Consider the following 18,858-nt stretch of genomic DNA (forward strand, 5'->3'; position numbering starts at 1 on the left):
TAAAACACTTCAGCGAGCAGGCCTTTCTAATCGACCTGGCCGGGGTATCCTGGAATGATATTGACCTCATCCCGTCAGTAGAGGATGCCTGCATATTCTTTAAAAGTGCCTTTGGCACCATCTTAAATAAGCATGCCCCATTCAAAAAAAAATGTAGAACCAGGAAGAGATAAAGCTCTTGGTTCACTCCAGACGTGACTGCCCTTGAGCAGCACAAAAACATCCTGTGGCGTTCTGCATTAACATCGAATAGCCCCTGTGATATGCACATTTTCAGGGAAGTTAGGAACCAATATACACAGGCAGTTAAGAAAGCTAAGGCTAGCTTTTTCAAACAGAAATTTGCATCCTGTAGCACATAATCAAAAAAGTTCTGGGACACTGAAGTCCAGGGAGAATAAGAGCACCTCCTGCCAGCTGCCCACTGCACTGAGGCTAGGAAACACTGTCACCACCAATAAATCCACTATAATTGAGAATTTCAATAAGCATTTTTCTACGGCTGGCCATGCTTTCCACCTGGCTACCCCTACCCCGATCAACTGCCCGGCACCCCCCACAGCAACTCACCAAAGCCTCCCCGTTTCTCCTTCACCCAAATCCAAATGGCTGATGTTCTGAAAGACCTGCAAAATCTGGACCCATAGAAATCAGCCGAGCTAGACAATCTGGACCCTCTCTAAAATTATCTGCCAAAATTGTTGCAACCCCTATTACTAGCCTGTTCAACCTCTCTTTCGTATCGTCTGAGATTACCAAAGATTGGAAAGCTGCCGCGATCATCCCCCTCTTCAAAGGTGGAGACACTAGACCCAAACTGCTACAGAACTATATCTATCCTACCCTACCTTTTCTAAGGTCTTCAAAAGCCAAGTTAACAACCAGATTAATGACCATTTTGAATCCCACCGTACCTTCTCCGCTATGCAATCTGGTTTCAGAGCTGGTCATGGGTGCACCTCAGCCACACTCAAGGTCAAACAATATCATAACCGCCATCGATAAGAGACATTACTGTGCAGCCGTATTCATCAACGTGGCCAAGGCTTTCGACTCTGTCAATCACCACATTCTTATTGGCAGACCAAACACCCTTGGTTTCTCAAATGACTGCCTCACCTGGTTCACCAACTACTTCTCTGATAGAGTTCAGTGTGTCAAATCGGAGGGCCTGTTGTCTGGACCTCTGGCAGTCTATGGGGGTGCCACAGGGTTCAATTCTTGGGTCGACTCGCTTCTCTGTATACATCAATAATGTCGCTCTTGCTGCTGGTGATTCTCTGATCCACCTTTACGCAGACGACACCATTCTGAATACTTCTGGCCCTTCTTCGACAAACTAACCTCCAGATGAGCTTCAATGCCATACAACTGTCCTTCCGTTGCCTCCAACTGCTATTAAATGCAAGTAAAACTAAATGCATGCTCTTCAACCGATCGCTGCCCGCACCCGCCCGACTAGCATCACTACTCTGGACGGTTCTGACTTAGGTATTTGTAGTTGTCCACACATTCTAGGTGTCTGGTTAGACTGTAAACTCTCCTTCCAGACTCACATTAAGCATCTCCAATCTAAAATTTAATCTAGAATCGGCTTCCTATATCGCAACAAAGCATCCTTCACTCATGCTGCCAAACACACCCTCGTAAAACTGACCATGCTACCGATCCTCGACTTCGGCGATGTCATCTACAAAATAGCCTCCAACACTCTAATCAACAAATTGGATGCAGTCTATCACAGTGCCATCCGTTTTGTTACCAAAGCCTCATATACTACCCACCATTGCGACCTGTACGGTCTCGTTGGCTGGGTCTCGTTGGCTGGCCCTCGCTTCATACTCGTCGCCAAACCCACTGGCTCCAGGTCATCTACAAGTCTCTGCTAGGTAAAGCCCCGCCTTATCTCAGCTCACTGGTCACCATAGCAGCACCCACCCGTAGCACGTGCTCTAGTCACCCCCAAAGCCAATTCCTACTTTGGCCACCTTTCTTTCCCGTTCTCTGCTGCCAATGACTGGAACGAACTGCAAAAATCACTGAAGCTGGAGACACATATCTCCCTCATTAGCTTTAAGCACCAGCTGTCAGAGCAGCTCACAGCACCTGTACATAGCCCATCTGTAATATAGCCCATCCAACTACCTCATCCCCATAATGTATTTATTTATCTTGCTCCTTTGCACCCCAGTATCTCTACTTGCACATTTATCTTCTGCACATCAATCACTCCAGTGTTTAATTGGTATATTGTAATTACTTCGCCACCATGGCCTATTTTATTTATTGCTACCTCCCTTATCTTACCTCTATTGCACTCACTGTATATAGATTTTTTTTCTACTGTATGTTTGTTTATTCCATGTGTAACTGTGTTATTGTATGTGTCAAACTGCTTTGCTTTATTCTTGGCCAGGTTGCAGTTGTAAATGAGAACTTGTTCTCAACTAGCCTACCTGGTTAAATAAAGGTGTAATAAAACATAATTATAATTAACATCCAATCACATTAAATGTTACTCTCTCGCGGGAAACCTTCACTCTTGCGCAAACATTTAGAAACAAAACATGATAATTAAAAAAAATTTGGAGCGAGAATAAAGACGACTTTCGAGTAGTAAAACATGTATAAAAGAAAGAGATACCATTAATTAGAAGGGGCTAGAAGCATCTTATATGGTGAGCTACCGAGTGGCTAGGACAGGCAAGCCCCATACTATTGTGGAGGACATAATTCTTCCTGCTGCCACGGATATGGCTGGGACAATGCTGGGGGAAAAGGCACAAAACTATACAGACAATGCCATCAAACAACACTGTTTCATGACGCATCAGTGACATGGCAGGAGATGTTCTGAAACAATTAGTGCTTCACATACAAGCCAGTGAATTCTATGCATTACAGCTGGATGAGTCAACAGATCTGGCAGGCCTGGCACAGGTCCTGGTATATGTCCAAAATGTTTATGGGGGGGTCAATTAAGGAAGACATCCTCTTCTGCAAACCACTGGAAACCAGGACAACATGACAGGATATTTTTTAAGTATTGGACAGCTTTGTGACATCAAATGGACTTTGATGGTCAAGATGTGTTGGTATCTGTACTGATAGTGCAAAAGCCATGACAGGGAGACATAGTGGAGTGGTAACGCGCGTGCAAGCAGTTGCTCCCGATGCCCCTTGGGTACACTGCAGCATCCACCGAGAGGCTCTTGCTGCCAAGGGAATGCCTGACAGCTTGAAAGACGTTTAGGAGACAACAGTGAAAATGGTTAACTTTGTTAAAGCAAGGCCCCTGAACGCAAGTGTATTTTCTGCGTTATGCAATGATATGGGCAGCGACCATGTAACGCTTTTACAATGGGAAAAGTATTGACAAGTTTTTTTAAATTGAGAGACGAGCTTAAAGTTCTCTTTACTGACCGCTTGCATGATGACGAGTTTCTCACACGACTGGCCTATCTGGGTGATGTTTTTTCTAGCCTGAATGATCTGAATCTAGGATTACAGGGACTCTCCACAACTATATTCAATGTGCGGGACAAAATTGAGGCTATGATTAAGAAGTTGGAGCTCTTTTCTGTCTGCATTAACACGGACACCACACAGGTCTTTCCATCATTGTATGATTTGTGTGCAAATGAACTCAAGCTTACGGACAATGTCAAATGTGATATAGCGAAGCACCTGAGTGAGCTGGGTGCGCAATTACGCAGATACTTTCCTGAAAATGCACGACACAAACAACTGGATTCGTTATCCCTGTCATGCCCTGCCTCCAGTCCACTTACCCATATCTGAACAAGAGAGCCTCATCGAAATTACAACAAGCGGTTCTGAGAAAATTGAATTTAATCAGAAGCCACTGCCAGATTTCTGGATTGGGCTGCTCTGAGTATCCTCCCTTGGCAAATCGCACTGTTAAGACACTGATGCCCTTTGCAACCACATACCAATGTGAGAGTGGATTCTCGACCCTCACTAGCATGAAAACTAAATACAGGCACAGACTGTGTGTGGAAAATGATTTAAGACTGAGACCCTCTCCAATACAACCCAACATTGCAGAGTTATGTGCATCCTTTCAAGCACACCCTTCTCATTAACTTGTGGTGAGTAATTCACCATTTTTGATGAACAAATACGTTTTTATATGTAAGATGACTAAATAAAAAGCAAATTATTGATTATTATTATTGTATTATTATTTGTGCCCAGGTCCTATCAGAGCTCTGTTACTTCCCACGAGTCGGGTTGTGACAAAAACTCACTCATTCTTATGTTCAATAAATGTATTGTATAGTGTGTGTGTGGCAGGCTTACAATGATGGCAAAAAACAACATTTGAGAGTGTGCTGACCCTGGTGCAGCTGGAGGTTGAATGTTTGAAGGGATACAGCACTATAAAACGTTTGGGAACCACTGGCGTTGAGGATCATTGTACCATCTAAAGATCTGAAATATATTTTCCATAACCAAAAATATTGTATTTTCGTTTGTTTGAAGCTGGTGTACAAAAACGAAAGTAAAATATGAAAAACGAAACTTAAAAACGGGAAACACAAAGAACAGATGTACAACTTCTTAGACTTGCTTTCAATGATTATGACAGATCTATAACTCACATTTCTATGAGAATGTTGTCAGGTCACCCAAAAATGTACATATTGCATCTTAAATTCTTTTTATCCTGGTTTCAAGAGGAATTTTCAATTTCCACAGGGGAAAGGGAAAATCGACCTAATGTGAAATGAAAGTGAAATGCTGGAGGTGACAGAATGGCCGGCCAAAACTGTTGTGGTGACTAACAAGTAGGCTAAATATATGTACTGAATGAATGTGTATCTGTGGTTTAGCATGAACAACGAGCTGTTCACGAACACCTGACTGTTCTGCTGACCACTGCAACCGCGATCATGCAACAGGAAGTGTTGGGATGGGGCTAACGTTTACAACACTCCATAGCTTTGATTTCCCCAGTGTACCTAACTATCTCATGTTTTGGTGGCAAGCATGTACAGGACAAAGAATTGGCGAAAGAAAGGAGTACGTAAACTGTCAATGTCTTATGACACATAATTTGGCCTTGATTCAGCAGCACACAATAACAGCTGGCCTTTGAGTGCCTGATATAGCCATGTAACGTTATAAGCCATTCATTGCTTGCATGTTTGTTAGCAAGCTAACTAGCTACTCGCACACCGGTGACACCGCTAACCAACGATCGTGGACAAATGAAGATGTCTCACTCAACCCGTTTACCAAAAGGTCACAGTTCCAGTCTACTTAAGGGGTGTCGTTTGATAGGTAATTGTTCTAAAGTTACCATTTGAGAGAACAAATTAGCTAGCCATGCCCATGGGCATCCTCCAAAAAGCTTAGCTAGGTAGCTGTAACGTTAGCTACTAGCCGGGCATTTTGCGTAACGTTAGCTAGCTAGCTAGCTACATTTTAACATTAGCCATGCGCCAAACTATCTGAGCTAGTAGGCACATTGTACCAACCATATATTCATCTCTACGGTACCAACACACTAGCTGTCTACTACTGTTCAAACTGACTGTAGTTTATATACGTGGACATTTGATGCTAGCTAGGCCCGTTTTGTTGTGTCGGCCTGACTGGCTTGACAGACACAGAGCGCAGGCCTGTGCAACACAAGGAAAGCGACTTGGTATCATATAAACTGTACGCCTGCCGCTTTGATTCTGGAATCTTACCATTTGAAGTATCCGTCTAAGCATGCTCGATATCGATTGATGTTTGACTGTAAAATGAAATAAGAGTAATGTTCCAAGGGAAAAGTTTACGCCCGTTGTTGGTTCTCGGAAAACCTGACCAACCCCGCTGCTTCTGGGGCGGGGCAGAGCTCAGTCTGAAGTAAGGGCTACATTCAAGACATTTAATTGTTTTCAAACGTTGGATAGCCGGTGACTTTACTGTATTTGAGAGGGCAACAGGACCCAATCATAGAGATAGTTGGAGGACTAAACTTGGATATAACCCATTTTAGCAAGTACATTGCAGTTGAGGGATTTCACCATTTTAAAGTATTCAACTGGGTGGGGATTTATTTGGGTTGGGAGCGATCAGCCAATCATCAGAGCATTGTCTTCTTCTTCTTCAAATTGGGTGTTATGGTTTGGAAATGGCTTTAAGCTACAGTATATCATCGCCATAGTGGCCAGAATAAATGACACACAAGATTTGGTTCACAACTCCAGCACTGTAAATCACCTATATTAGCTTTACACTTTTTTTCAAACACAAAAGAAGAAGAAAATTGACTACTTTAAAATGGAGCCTCAATGGTGCTGTCACAGACACCATAATGGCACAGATACAAAGATGAGACCTTTTTCTATCTGTATGGGCTCCATTGACATACTAATGTGTGCATGCTTTTGTTATATCCAAGTTCTAACACCTGATTCAATCAATTGGCTCAGGCTTTATTTTCAAAGGATCTTTTTTTACAATTTCAGTAGCAAACATTGGGAGGTTAAATTTTTTTAAAATTTTTTTATTTCACCTTTCTTTAACCAGGTAGGCTACTTGAGAACAAGTTCTCATTTGCAACTGCGACCTGGCCAAGATAAAGCATAGCAATTCGACACATACAACAACACAGAGTTACACATGGAATAAACAAAACATACAGTCAATAATACAGTAGAACAAAAGAAAACAAAAAGTCTATATACAGTGAGTGCAAATGAGGTAAGTTAAGGCAATAAATAGGCCATGGTGGCGAAGTAATTACAATATAGCAATTAAACACTGGAATGGTAGATGTGCAGAAGATGAATGTGCAAGTAGAGATACTGGGGTGCTAAGAAGCAAGATAAATAAATAAATACAGTATGGTGATGAGGTAGTTGGATGGGTTATTTACAGATGGACTATGTACAGGTGCAGTGATCTGTGAGCTGCTCTGACAGCTGGTGCTTAAAGCTAGTGAGGGAGATATGAGTCTCCAGCTTCAGAGATTTTTCCAGTTCGTTCCAGTCATTGGCAGCAGAGAACTGGAAGGAAAGGCGGCCAAAGGAGGAATTGGCTTTGGGGGTGACCAGTGAGATATACCTGCTGGAGCGCGTGCTACGAGTGGATTCTGCTATGGTGACCAGTGAGCTGAAATAAGGCGGGGCTTTACCTAGCAGAGACTTGTAGATAACCTGTAACCAGTGGGTTTGGCGACGAGTATGAAGCGAGGGCCAGCCAACGAGAGCGTACAGGTCGCAATGGTGGGTAGTGTATGGGGCTTTGGTGACAAAACGGATGGTACTGTGATAGACTGCATCCAGTTTGTTGAGTAGAGTGTTGGAGGCTATTTTATAGATGACATCACCGAAGTCGAGGATCGGTAGGATGGTCAGTTTTACGAGGGTGTGGTTGGCAGCATGAGTGAAGGATGCTTTGTTGCGATATAGGAAGCCGATTCTAGATTTAATTTTGGATTGGAGATGCTTAATGTGAGTCTGGAAGGAGAGTTTACAGTCTAACCAGACACCTAGGTATTTGTAGTTGTCCACGTATTCCAAGTCAGAGCCATCCAGAGTAGTGATGCTGGACGGGCGGGCAGGTGCGGGCAGTGATCGATTGAATAGCATGCATTTAGTTTTACCTGTGTTTAAGAGCAGTTGGAGGCCACGGAAGGAGAGTTGTATGGCATTGAAGCTCGTCTGGAGGTTAGTTAACAGTGTCCAAAGAGGGGCCAGAAGTATACAGAATGGTGTCGTCTGCGTAGAGGTGGACCAGAGAATCACCAGCAGCAAGAGCAACATCATTGATGTATCCAGAGAAGAGAGTCGGCCCGAGAATTGAACCCTGTGGTACACCCATAGAGACTGCCAGAGGTCCGGACAACAGGCCCTCCGATTTGACACACTGAACTCTATCAGAGAAGTAGTTGGTAAACCAGGCGAGGCAATCATTTGAGAAACCAAGGCTGTTTGGTCTGCCAATAAGAATGTGGTGATTGACAGAGTCGAAAGCCTTGGCCACGTCGATGAATACGGCTGCACAGTAATGTCTCTTATCGATGGCGGTTATGATGTCGACCTTGAGCGTGGCTGAGGTGCACCCATGACCAGCTCTGAAACCAGATTGCATAGCGGAGAAGGTACGGTGGGATTCGAAATGGTCGGTAATCTGTTTGTTAACTTGGCTTTCGAAGACCTTAGAAAGACAGGGTAGGATAGATATAGGTCTGTAGCAGTTTGGGTCTAGAATGTCACCCCCTTTGAAGAGGGGGATGACCGCGGCAGCTTTCCAATCTTTGGGAATCTCAAACGATACGAAAGAGAGGTTGAACAGGCTAGTAATAGGGGTTGCATCAATTTCGGCAGATCATTTTAGAAAGAGAGGGTCCAGATTGTCTAGCCCGGCTGATTTGTATGGGTCCAGATTTTGCAGCTCTTTCAGAACATCAGCTATCTGGATTTGGGTGAAGGAGAAATGGTGGGGCTTTGGCGGGTTGCTGTGGAGGGTGCCGGGCAGTTGACCGGGGTAGGGGTAGCCAGGTGGAAAGCATGGCCAGCCGTAGAGAAATGCTTATTGAAATTCTCAATTATAGTGGATTTATCGGTGGTAACAGTGTTTCCTAGCCTCAGAGCAGTGGGCAGCTGGGAGGAGGTGATCTTATTCTCCATGGACTTTACAGTGTCCCAGAACTTTTTTGTGTTAGTACTACAGGATGCAAATTTCTGTTTGAAAAAGCTAGCCTTAGCTTTTCTAACTGCCTGTGTATATTTGTTCCTAACTTCCCTGAAAAGTTGCATATCACGGGGGCTATTCGATGCTAATGCAGAACGCCACAGGATGTTTTTGTGCTGGTCAAGGGCAGACAGGTCTGGAGTGAACCAGGGAGTATATCTATTCCTAGTTCAACATTTTTTGAGTGGGGCATGCTTATTTAAGATGGTGAGGAAGGCACTTTTAAAGAATAGCCAGGCATCACCTACTGACGGGATGAGGTCAATGTCATTCCAGGATACCCCAGCCAGGTCGATTAGAAAGGCCTGCTCGCAGAAGTGTTTTAGGGAGCGTTTGACAGTGATGAGGGGTGGTTGTTTGGTCGCAGACCCATTACGGATGCAGGCAATGAGGCAGTGATCACTGAGATCTTGATTGAAAACAGCAGAGGTGTATTTGGAGGGCGAGTTAGTTAGGATGCCATCTATGAGGGTGCCCGTGTTTACGGATTTGGGGTTGTACCTGGTAGGTTCATTGATAATTTGTGTGAGATTGAGGGCATCAAGCTTAGATTGTAGGATGGCCGGGGTGTTAAGCATGTCCCAGTTTAGGTCACCTAGTAGCACGAGCTCAGAAGATAGATGGGGGGCAATCAATTCACATATGGTATCGAGGGCACAGCTGGGGGCAGAGGGAGGTCTATAGTAAGCGGCAACAGTAAGAGACTTGTTTCTGGACAGGTGAATTTTTAGAAGTAAAAGCTCGAATTGTTTGGGTACAGACTTGGATAGTAATACAGAACTCTGTAGGCTATCTTTGCAGTAGATTGCAACACCGCCCCCTTTGGCAGTTCTATCTTGGCGGAAAATGTTATAGTTAGCGATAGAGATTTCAGGGTTTTTGGTGGTTTTCCTAAGCCAGGATTCAGATGCGGCTAAGACATCCGGGTTGGCAGAGTGTGCTAAAGCAGTGAGTAAAACAAACTTAGGGAGTAGGCTTCTAATGTTAACATGCATGAAACCAAGGCTTTTACGGTTACAGAAGTCAACAAATGAGAGCACCTGGGGAGTGGAGCTCGGCACTGCAGGACCTGGATTAACCTCCACATCGCCAGAGGAACAGAGGAGAAGTAGGATAAGGGTACGGCTAACGGCTATACGAACTGGCCGTCTAGCACATTTGGAACAGAGAGTAAAAGGAGCAGGTTTCTGGGCACGATAGCATAGATTCAAGGCATAGTGTACAGACAAAGGTAAGGTAGGATGTGAGTACATTGGAGGTAAACCTAAGCATTGAGTAATGATAAGAGAGATATAATCTCTAGAGACATTTAAACCAGGTGATGTCATTGCATATGTAGGAGGTGGAACAACATGGTTGGTTAAGGCATATTGAGCAGGGCTAGAGGCTCTACAGTGAAATAAGACAGTAATCACTAACCAGGACAGTAATGGACGAGGCATATTGATATTAGAGAGAGGCATGCATAGCCAAGTGAACATATGGGTCCATTGATTTGTTGGGATGACTGGGGTTACGGCGATTCAGACAGTTAGCAGGCCAATGCTAACAAGCTAACAGTTAGTAGGCCGTTGCTAAACAAGCTAGCAATTAGCAGACCGGGTTAGCAAGCAAGCAGTTGGCAGACCGGGGCAGGCAAGATAGCAGTTAGCAGACCGGGGCTAGCAAGTTAGCCTTTGGGGGACGTCGCGATGGGGGTCAGTCTGTTTTGCCTCTTCGTGCGGTGACGTCGATAGACCAGTCGTGGAATTAGTAGTGTTCCAAGTAGCTCTAGATAGCTAGCAGGCCAGTTAGCAGAATGGGCCTTCAGTGGACGTTGCGCCTGAGGGGCCTGTTGGAATCCTTGTGCAGATTATGTCGGTATTCCAGTCGTAGAGGATCGGCGGGGTTCCGTGCTCCGTACCGGCAGTAGAAGTGGTCCGGATATTGTAGCCCAGGAGTGGGCTTCGGTGGTAGCACAGGAGCCCTGGTCGAGCTAGCTTCAGGCTAATTGGTGCTTGCTCCGGGATGGAAACGCTAGCCAGGAGTAGTCACCCGGGATTGCGGTTAGCTAGTTGCGAAGATCCAGATGAAAATGTTCAGAATTTGCAGTAGGAATCCGGGGATATGGGGAAAAAAATATATAAAATAATAATAGGTCCGTTATGCTCTGATTTGAGTCACGTTGAGTCAGGATAATAGGGAATGTTTAACCCCAAGGAAACGTAACTACAATTTAACTCCCTTGGGGAAGTTTGTCATGGACTACGATGGTTAGTGTCGTTACAGTAGCCAGTCCATTCATTTAGTGTGTCCCCACACTTCTAGTATCACAATCTTGCGTGCCACCTCAGACCAGAACCTCACTGGACACCATCCCACTTCTGACCCCAATGTAGCAAATGGCAGGAGTTTGCAAAGATCACAATGTGGCCCATCGGTTATCATTACCTATAAGAGGTTAACAGCTCCCCTGTTTATTGACCATATGCTTTCTTGAATTTAACCCTCTCAAGAATCTGCTGAGGTAAGAGTTGTGGGGCTCCCGAGTGGCGCAGCGGTCTAAAGCACTGCATCTCAGTGCTAGAAGCGTCACTACAGAACCTGTTTCGATTCCATGCCGTATCACAAGTGGCCGTGATTGGGAGTCCCATAGGGTGGAGCACAATTGGCCCAGCATCGTCTGGGTTAGGGCTTGGCTGGGGTAGGCCATCATTGTAAATAAGAATTTGTTCTTAATTGACTTGCCTAGTTAAAAAAATAAGCTCTAGTGAGTCTAGTCTATAATTTGAAGGATGTGGTACATGATTTTGATTGACAGATGGAGGAAAAAGAAAGGGAAATTAGTGTACTTTGTGGGGTTTTGGAAAATACCTTGAAAATTAGTCAAGTCCAAATGAAGGACAATATAAATAAAAAAGCTAAGCTAAAATCACATTACCTACTAGTAATATTAGTACTAGAAGGATCCTTGGTATTTGCTGTCTGAAAAGCTCAAATAAACTAAGAAAGTGATCACAAGACACGTTATGGGCTAATAAGGAAGGCAAATTCAAGTCAGACCAGCTCCTGCCCAACAGAAACTACAATATGTGTAGACATGCTACTCCACTACATTCCTTGATAGCTCTTAGGGTTTTTTTTCTGCCCCCATTCTTGTAGTAGAGACTCTTGGGGGTCTATAGAATTTAGGTTGAGAGAAATGCCTCTGAAGGATGTTTGAAGTTTGAAAACTTTGGTATGTTACATTTAACTAATACATTTAATTCACATAAGCTGTAATCATCTACTTGGAGAAACTCAATCATCACAAACATAGTCCAGTTTTGATATTGAAATACAGTATCTTTATTTAAGCATGAGAGTGAAGAGCAGAGAACACATTTGTGCATACCAATACAGTAAGTACATCGTGTAACCCTCAACCACTTTGACTGGAAAGATAAAATAATTATAAAATGCTATTTTAATGTCTTTCCATGGCTTTGTGTAATATCATGGGAGTTGTTGCTTTCAGTTGTCTGACAAAGCCAGAGCTGATAGGTGACTGCCTCCTTTGCATTTGGTGAGTTGATCATGTCACTATGCTCTTGTTTATGCTATGTCCCATTTAATTTCTCCAAATTCTAATGCTCTAGGAGGGAAGAGTGCCCTTGAAAAACTAATAATATTTTTCAATAAAACTGTACCTATTAAAAATCAAACCAAGTCGTTTTGGCAACATTTGCTAACCATATATTGCATCTTTGTCACATCTGCTCCTGCAAAGCCCTCTATTGCTCATCTTGTGTCCCCTTGACCTGCCACCACTCCCCCAGTACCCTCTCCCTCTCTCTCTCTCTCTCTGTCTGTGTGTGTGATTTTGTGGGCGGCGACAGGTGTGCTGCAGTCAGAGCAGATCCCCACCAGCTGCAACCTGTTCCATAATCAAGACCTCTACAAATACTCAGTCCTGCCACTTCCACACTGCCAGATCGTAATCTCTGCTCAGTCAATCTACGGGGCTAGCTGTTTGTTACTATTAGATCCTGTTAGCCTGTTGTGCCTGGTTTCCTTGCCTGATGCTGTTTTCCTCTCCACTACAGTTCTGCCTGCTCTGACCCTGGTCCCCGTCTCCAGTTCCATGTCTCGTCATCCCTCTACTCTGTCCTGGATTCCCCACTCTACTGCTCCCTTGGATTCCCTTCCGGACCTGCTTAACCTGTCCCAACCCCTCTCGCTCCAGCCTCAGCCTCCGCACCTGGTTTCCTGCAACCCACCCGAGCTTTCCCTGGCCTGCACTTCATCTTCCCTCTGTGTTTCAATAAATACCTTGGTTACTTCATCCCAGTCCCCTCGTCTGAGTCTGCTCTTGGGTTCCCATGTTCCACTCCGTGTAACGATCTTCACATACAGTACATTTAAATACTATTCAAAATCATTATGGTCTCCTTGATGATCCGCTCCAGGCACAAGCCCTCTCAAAACTTTTCATTACAATCTTTTTGTCTTCCAGCAAAAGTATAGCCTAGTTAAGCAGACTGACCACTGCAGCTCACTATAGTTTAATTTCACTTGTCAAGTGAAATAGAATGTGAGCCATCACGTGATCAGGCTGGTTTTACCAGGCAAGCGAAATTATCTGTGCTAAAAGTATCTGTTTTCCCTCCCATTGTCCACATGCAAAGCCTACGAATGACACACAATACACAGGTTACTATGGTTGTAAAGGCACTTGATAGGACTCCACATTCCTAGCTTTAGATATAACTGATCCACATATTATGGTTCTTGATTCTGTGTTCCGTTTAAAATACGTGTAAGTCATCGGCCTTTATGCTTTCACTGATCAATCGTGTTGGCTCACACAGCAACAACTTAAATAAGCTTAAGTTATGTCATAGCCCTCCCAGATAAATATAAATGTAACTTGTAACATTTCTCACATAAAAAAAACCCTTAGGGTATATTCTAAAAATACATTTGTACACACCTTTTGTTCTTGTGTAATACTGTGTGGTTGTAGAGAAGTGAATATCGTCTTTGGTTCATTGAATTATCATGTTTTTAGGCCAAGGCTCCTCTTTCAAACTCACTATGTAAACTAGCAAACAGCTAGTAAAGACAATATGATACTACTTATTACTATCCAACAATATTGGGCGTAGTTGTGGTCAGTTTGCAGTGTGCAAATTATAGGAGGGTGTCTGAGGCATCTGCTCCTCCGTCAGCCACAATGGGTTTGGCGGCCGGCTCGAGGCGCAAAAAACCGCCGGACCTCCTCCTCCATTTCACTGCCATTTCACCAGCCATTATCATCGGCAGCTCTATGGTGAGAAACATCTCAGTTCCCGGGGCAAAAAAACTGCTATCCTGGAACACGAGTACAGGACATTACTAGGCTGCTTCATACCGTTCTACGACAGCTGCCGGGAGCTAGCTCGGAACTGCTGAAACTGGATTTTAAAGAACTGATTCTAGCTCTGAAAGACTCCAAAAAGTGGCCAATTATTTCAGGCCCTGTGCCATCACTGGACTGTGGCAGCAAAATATTCAGCAGGCTACTGGCATTACACATCTAGCTAAAAGATTACTGTATCGCTGTTGGCATAACTTTTATAGATAACTTTCATACCTATTGGAAACAGAAGATGTGCTACAGGAATGACGGAGTCCATCCAAATCATCTTGGAGGACCCGGTCCTCGCATTTCAAGGCCGCGTTGACACAATCACTTATCAGTAACCCAAGACCTGCTCAGATAACCCCTAGCATTGTGTCGTTGAGCTGTCGTAGTGCTGCTGCAAATGTACATTTTCCCAGGGGTGATGTCAGTCATAATGTAAGTAACCTAATTTATGTTCCTCTAAATGCTTCTCAATCCGACAGCTATTGTCAGCAGTAATCATGTGCCTACGAACCTGAATTCTCTTTCATTTTTGTAATGGGTCGCCAAACGGCCTATAAGAACTCTTTCACCTTCACGCTATGTGATTAAGATGCTTATGTTTTTCTGTGATCATGGAGCTCAGCGGTGCTGTAGGCTACCGATCCTCGCTTGACCGAGTTCACCAACGCAGAGACTGACAATCCACACTTGACTGTGCCAGTCAGATAACTTCATATTTAGCCCGGAACTTGATATATATTTAGGCGGGAGCCTCGACCCCGAAGCACAACGGGTCAGAGTCAATGCTAAGAATAACTTTCTCTCAAAGCATTTTTAGCCGATACTGAGGCAATCGAAGCATACACTGAGACACACTGTGAAAATCCGTTATTTGCACACTGATTCTGTGGTGTACACAGGGTGTTGTTCCACCCATGTCAACAGGGTGAAAAACAACTCCGAGCCTCAGATGAGCACACACTTTGCGATATTTGCTTGGGAGATGAACATGCACTCACTGTCAGACATTCAAACCAAGAGCATTGAAATCTCGACTTGCACGCTTTGGGGACAGAGGCTCCAGATTGTCATCAGATTAGTCTGCCACACAGATCAATGATCATTCCAAATGCTCCAGGTCTAATGATGGATCTCATTCCACTCGTGATTCACCGCCTAATAAACGCCATCCTCGCCTGGGCACAAATCTCAACGCACTGAGATGTGCAGGGAGATTAAGTCACTGGACAGTCGTATGCCAACCATCCAGAGCACATCCTGGCCAGGCTTCCTCCACTGGTTCCAAACCCAACCCCTACCTCTGAACTGAGCATGAATGTAAATGTTGTTGAATTGGATGACACTAATGTACTGTCCACAGGTCTGACACTCTTATGACACAGACTATGAGCACTCTGATGAAGATGATGATGATGATGATGATGATGCTATGTACCACAGCTCTAGCATCGTTCAGTCCCAGCCTGCCGGCCTGGCAGTGATGGTCAACCAGAAAATATCCTTATCTGAAATCATTGAGAGGGCAAGCAGGAACCTCAACGTGAAACATGTACCAACTGCCATGGCGTCCACATCCAAGTTTGATTAATTCAGTTCCTCAAAGACAAACATTCATCCCGTTGTTCAAAGACTTCATGTGAGCTCCAATGCAATTGGAGGATGCCAAATGGCAGAACTCCTGCCATGCCAAGCATATGCACTCACTTAGCTACATTTCATAGTGCAGATGAGAACGTTTTTTGCCATTTCCTTTGTATGGACAAATCATTTGCTTCGCTTGTTCAGCCTGCTTCTTTCCGTCACAGTTCAGACCATAGAAATAAGAATGAATAAAACGGGCTTGGGACTTCTAACCCTTGAAAATTTGACAGATAAACTCATGGTTACACTCTCAATGACTGCCTGGTATTGTGATGTAATAATTTCCATGGTATGGGTGCTGTGCTTTGGCAAAGTGGGTGGGGTTATATCCTGCCTGTTTGGCCCTGTCCGGGGGAATCGTCGGACGGGGCCACAGTGTCTCCCAACCCCTCCTGTCTCAGCCTCCAGTATTTATGCTGCAATAGTTTATATGTCGGGGGGCTAGGGTCAGTCTGTTATATCTGGAGTATTTATCTTGTCTTTTCCGGTGTCCTGTGTGAATTTAAGTATGCTCTCTCTAATTATCTCTATTTTTCTCTCTTTCCTTTCCTTCTTTCTTTCTTTCTTTCTTTCTTTCTTTCTTTCTTTCCTTCTCTCTCTCTCTCTCTGAGGACCTGAGCCCTAGGACCATGCCTCAGGACTACCTGGCCTGATGACTCCTTGCTGTCCCCAGTCCACCTGGTTGTGCTGCTGCTCCAGTTTCAACTGTTCTGCCTGTGGCTATGGAACCCTGACCTGTTCACTGGACATGCTACCTGTCCCAGACCTTCTGTTTTCAATAAATAAATGTGATTGATTTAACCTGTCTTTAACCTGTCTCCTCCCATTCATCTACACTGATTGAAGTGGATTTAACAAGTTACATCAATAAGGGATCATAGCTTTCACCTGGTCATGGAAAGAGCAGGTATTCATAATGTTTTGTTCACTCAGTGTACACTTTCAATGTAGATGGGGTCTACCCTGCAGCCATAAGCTCCTGGAGGAAAGTCAAAATGACAGAAATTGGTCAGGAAGATGGCAATTCTACATGCACGACACCAGGAATACACTTGTAGGAATACAGGATGCTCTGGCTGTCACAATTGTGTCAATTACTAAGGAGGGCAACCCTGCAGCTACAAGACAGTCACGTTCAGGGGCCACGCCCACAATTTCAGTTTGGAGGGCCTTAAGAAATTCTAGGGACAATAAGGAGGCCTACGTCTTGTGATCGTAGCGTACGTGTAGGTATGTATAGCAGGACCAAATCGGAGAGATAGGTAGGAGCAAGCCCATGTAATGCTTTGTAGGTTAGCAGTAAAACCTTAAAATCAGCCCTAGCTTTAACAGGAAGCCAGTTTAGAGAGCCAAGCACTGGAGTAATATGATCACATTTTTTGGTTCTAGTCAAGATTCTAGCAGCCATGTTAAACTGAAGTTTATTTAGTGCTTTATCGGGTAGCCAGAGAGTAGAGCATTGCAGTAATCTAATCTAGAAGTGACAAAAGCATGGATTAGTTTTTCAGCATGGATTAGTTGTGTTTTTTTACGAAAAGTTTCTGATTTTTGCAATGTTACAAAGATGGAAAAAAGCTGTCCTTGAAATATTCTTGGTATGTTCATCAAAAGAGAGATCAGGGTCCAAAGTATCGCTGAGGTCCTTCACAGTTTTATTTGAGATGACTGTACAACCATCAAGATGAATTGTCAGATCCAACAGTAGATCTCTTTGTTTCTTGGGACCTAGAACTAGCATCTCAGTTTAAAAGTAAAATTCAGAGGGTGTATGGGCAAGACAAAATATTTAAGTGCCTTTGAACAGGTTATGGTAGAATTGCCAGGTGCACCGATTTGTGTCAAGAACTGCAATGCTGCTGGGTTTTTCATGATAAACAGTTTCTATGTGAGCTCTCAGTCAAGACTGACTTTCTATTGGCAATTGTTTCAGCCAAGTGTGTGGAGATTTACATGCAATCTCTACCTTTCCTTCATGCCTCACTTTAGCAGAAGATTGATCTAAGGCAGTGCTTCGGACAAATCGAGCATTCTTACCTAAGGTGCTTTCATCATCACATGCTAACCAGCCATTAATCAAAGCAGCAATTCACCCGCCTCCCCACTCCTCACAGGAGAGTTGTGAGTTGCATACACTTTGCCCGGTCAGGGCATTGAGTGCCTATCTTGCTGAAACAAGAACTGTTCGTCAAACAGAACAGCTTTTTGTGTATTATGGGGAGAACACTAAAGGGAGTGCTGTCTCAAAGCAGAGACTGGCACATTGGATTACCAACCAACTCCAGACGGCATGGTAGCACACTCCACCAGGGGTATGGCCACTTCATAGGCCCTGTTCAGAGGGGCCTCCCTGGACTCTATCTCTGCTGCTTCAAGTTGGGCACACCCATTACTTTCATGAGGTTCTACAGACTCAATGTTATGTCCACACCATCAGTGGGGTCTGTGGTTTTGGACATGACACACTCTCTCTAACCAGATAAGGGAGCGTACAGTGAACCTTCCACATACTTACATATCACCGATCAGTGAAATGAATGTTCTATACAGAGGTCTTCCACTAGGTGCTGTTGCAACCAATTGAAGCCAAATGTTGTAAGTTCTAGCTTTCAGCTTGCTTGTGTATAAGGTTGTATACCACAGTTAAAATTCTGTGTTACCCTGTTGGGTAATTATATTCTGCTGCATCTTGTGATAGATACAAGGACATCCCATGGACTGATCTGGACTAAGTTAAATGGTGAGTAATCCCACTCTGTTGTCCGAACTAACTCTTTGGTACAGCCTCTCTCATAGGTTGTAGGCAACCCATTACGAAAACGAAAGAGAACATTGGGTTACGGATGTAACCTTGGTTCTCTGAGTAGAGTAACAGATCGCCAAGATTTCATATAGTTCCTCCACCTCCATGGTGTTCGAGTGAAGTAAAAGACAGTATGTCACGCCACACCGCCTTTTATAATGACAGGTCACGTGGGTACAGTAAGGGTGTGGAGTGACTGTAAACATCTTTGATATTAAGCATCTAAATCACATCGAGTGAAGGGGAAAGAATTCCCATAGGCCGTTTGGTGACCGATACTCCACTCAGAGAACCAAGGTTACATCCATAACCCAACTTTATACTGTTAGCACAG

The 18,858-nt window shown here is 44.1% G+C and overlaps 1 protein-coding gene and 1 long non-coding RNA gene across 2 annotated transcripts in view; one reads left to right on the forward strand and one right to left on the reverse strand.

Moving 5' to 3' along the window:
- Positions 1–5,853, reverse strand: part of LOC106561425 (early endosome antigen 1) — a 47,929-nt gene extending 42,076 nt beyond the window's left edge. Inside the window, exon 1 of the mRNA XM_014125388.3 lies at positions 5,721–5,853. Coding sequence (XP_013980863.1) covers positions 5,721–5,744 — 24 coding nt within the window. The 5' untranslated portion in view covers positions 5,745–5,853. The remainder of the gene's footprint in view (positions 1–5,720) is intronic.
- Positions 4,842–13,024, forward strand: LOC145858637 (uncharacterized). The gene is made up of 2 exons (XR_014379115.1): positions 4,842–5,307; positions 12,780–13,024. It is a non-coding gene; the product is annotated as an uncharacterized LOC145858637 (long non-coding RNA).
- Positions 13,025–18,858: the final 5,834 nt, after the last annotated feature.

This window comes from Salmo salar, chromosome 10, assembly GCF_965601325.2.
Source record: "Salmo salar chromosome 10, fSalSal1, whole genome shotgun sequence".
NCBI lineage: Eukaryota > Metazoa > Chordata > Actinopteri > Salmoniformes > Salmonidae > Salmo > Salmo salar.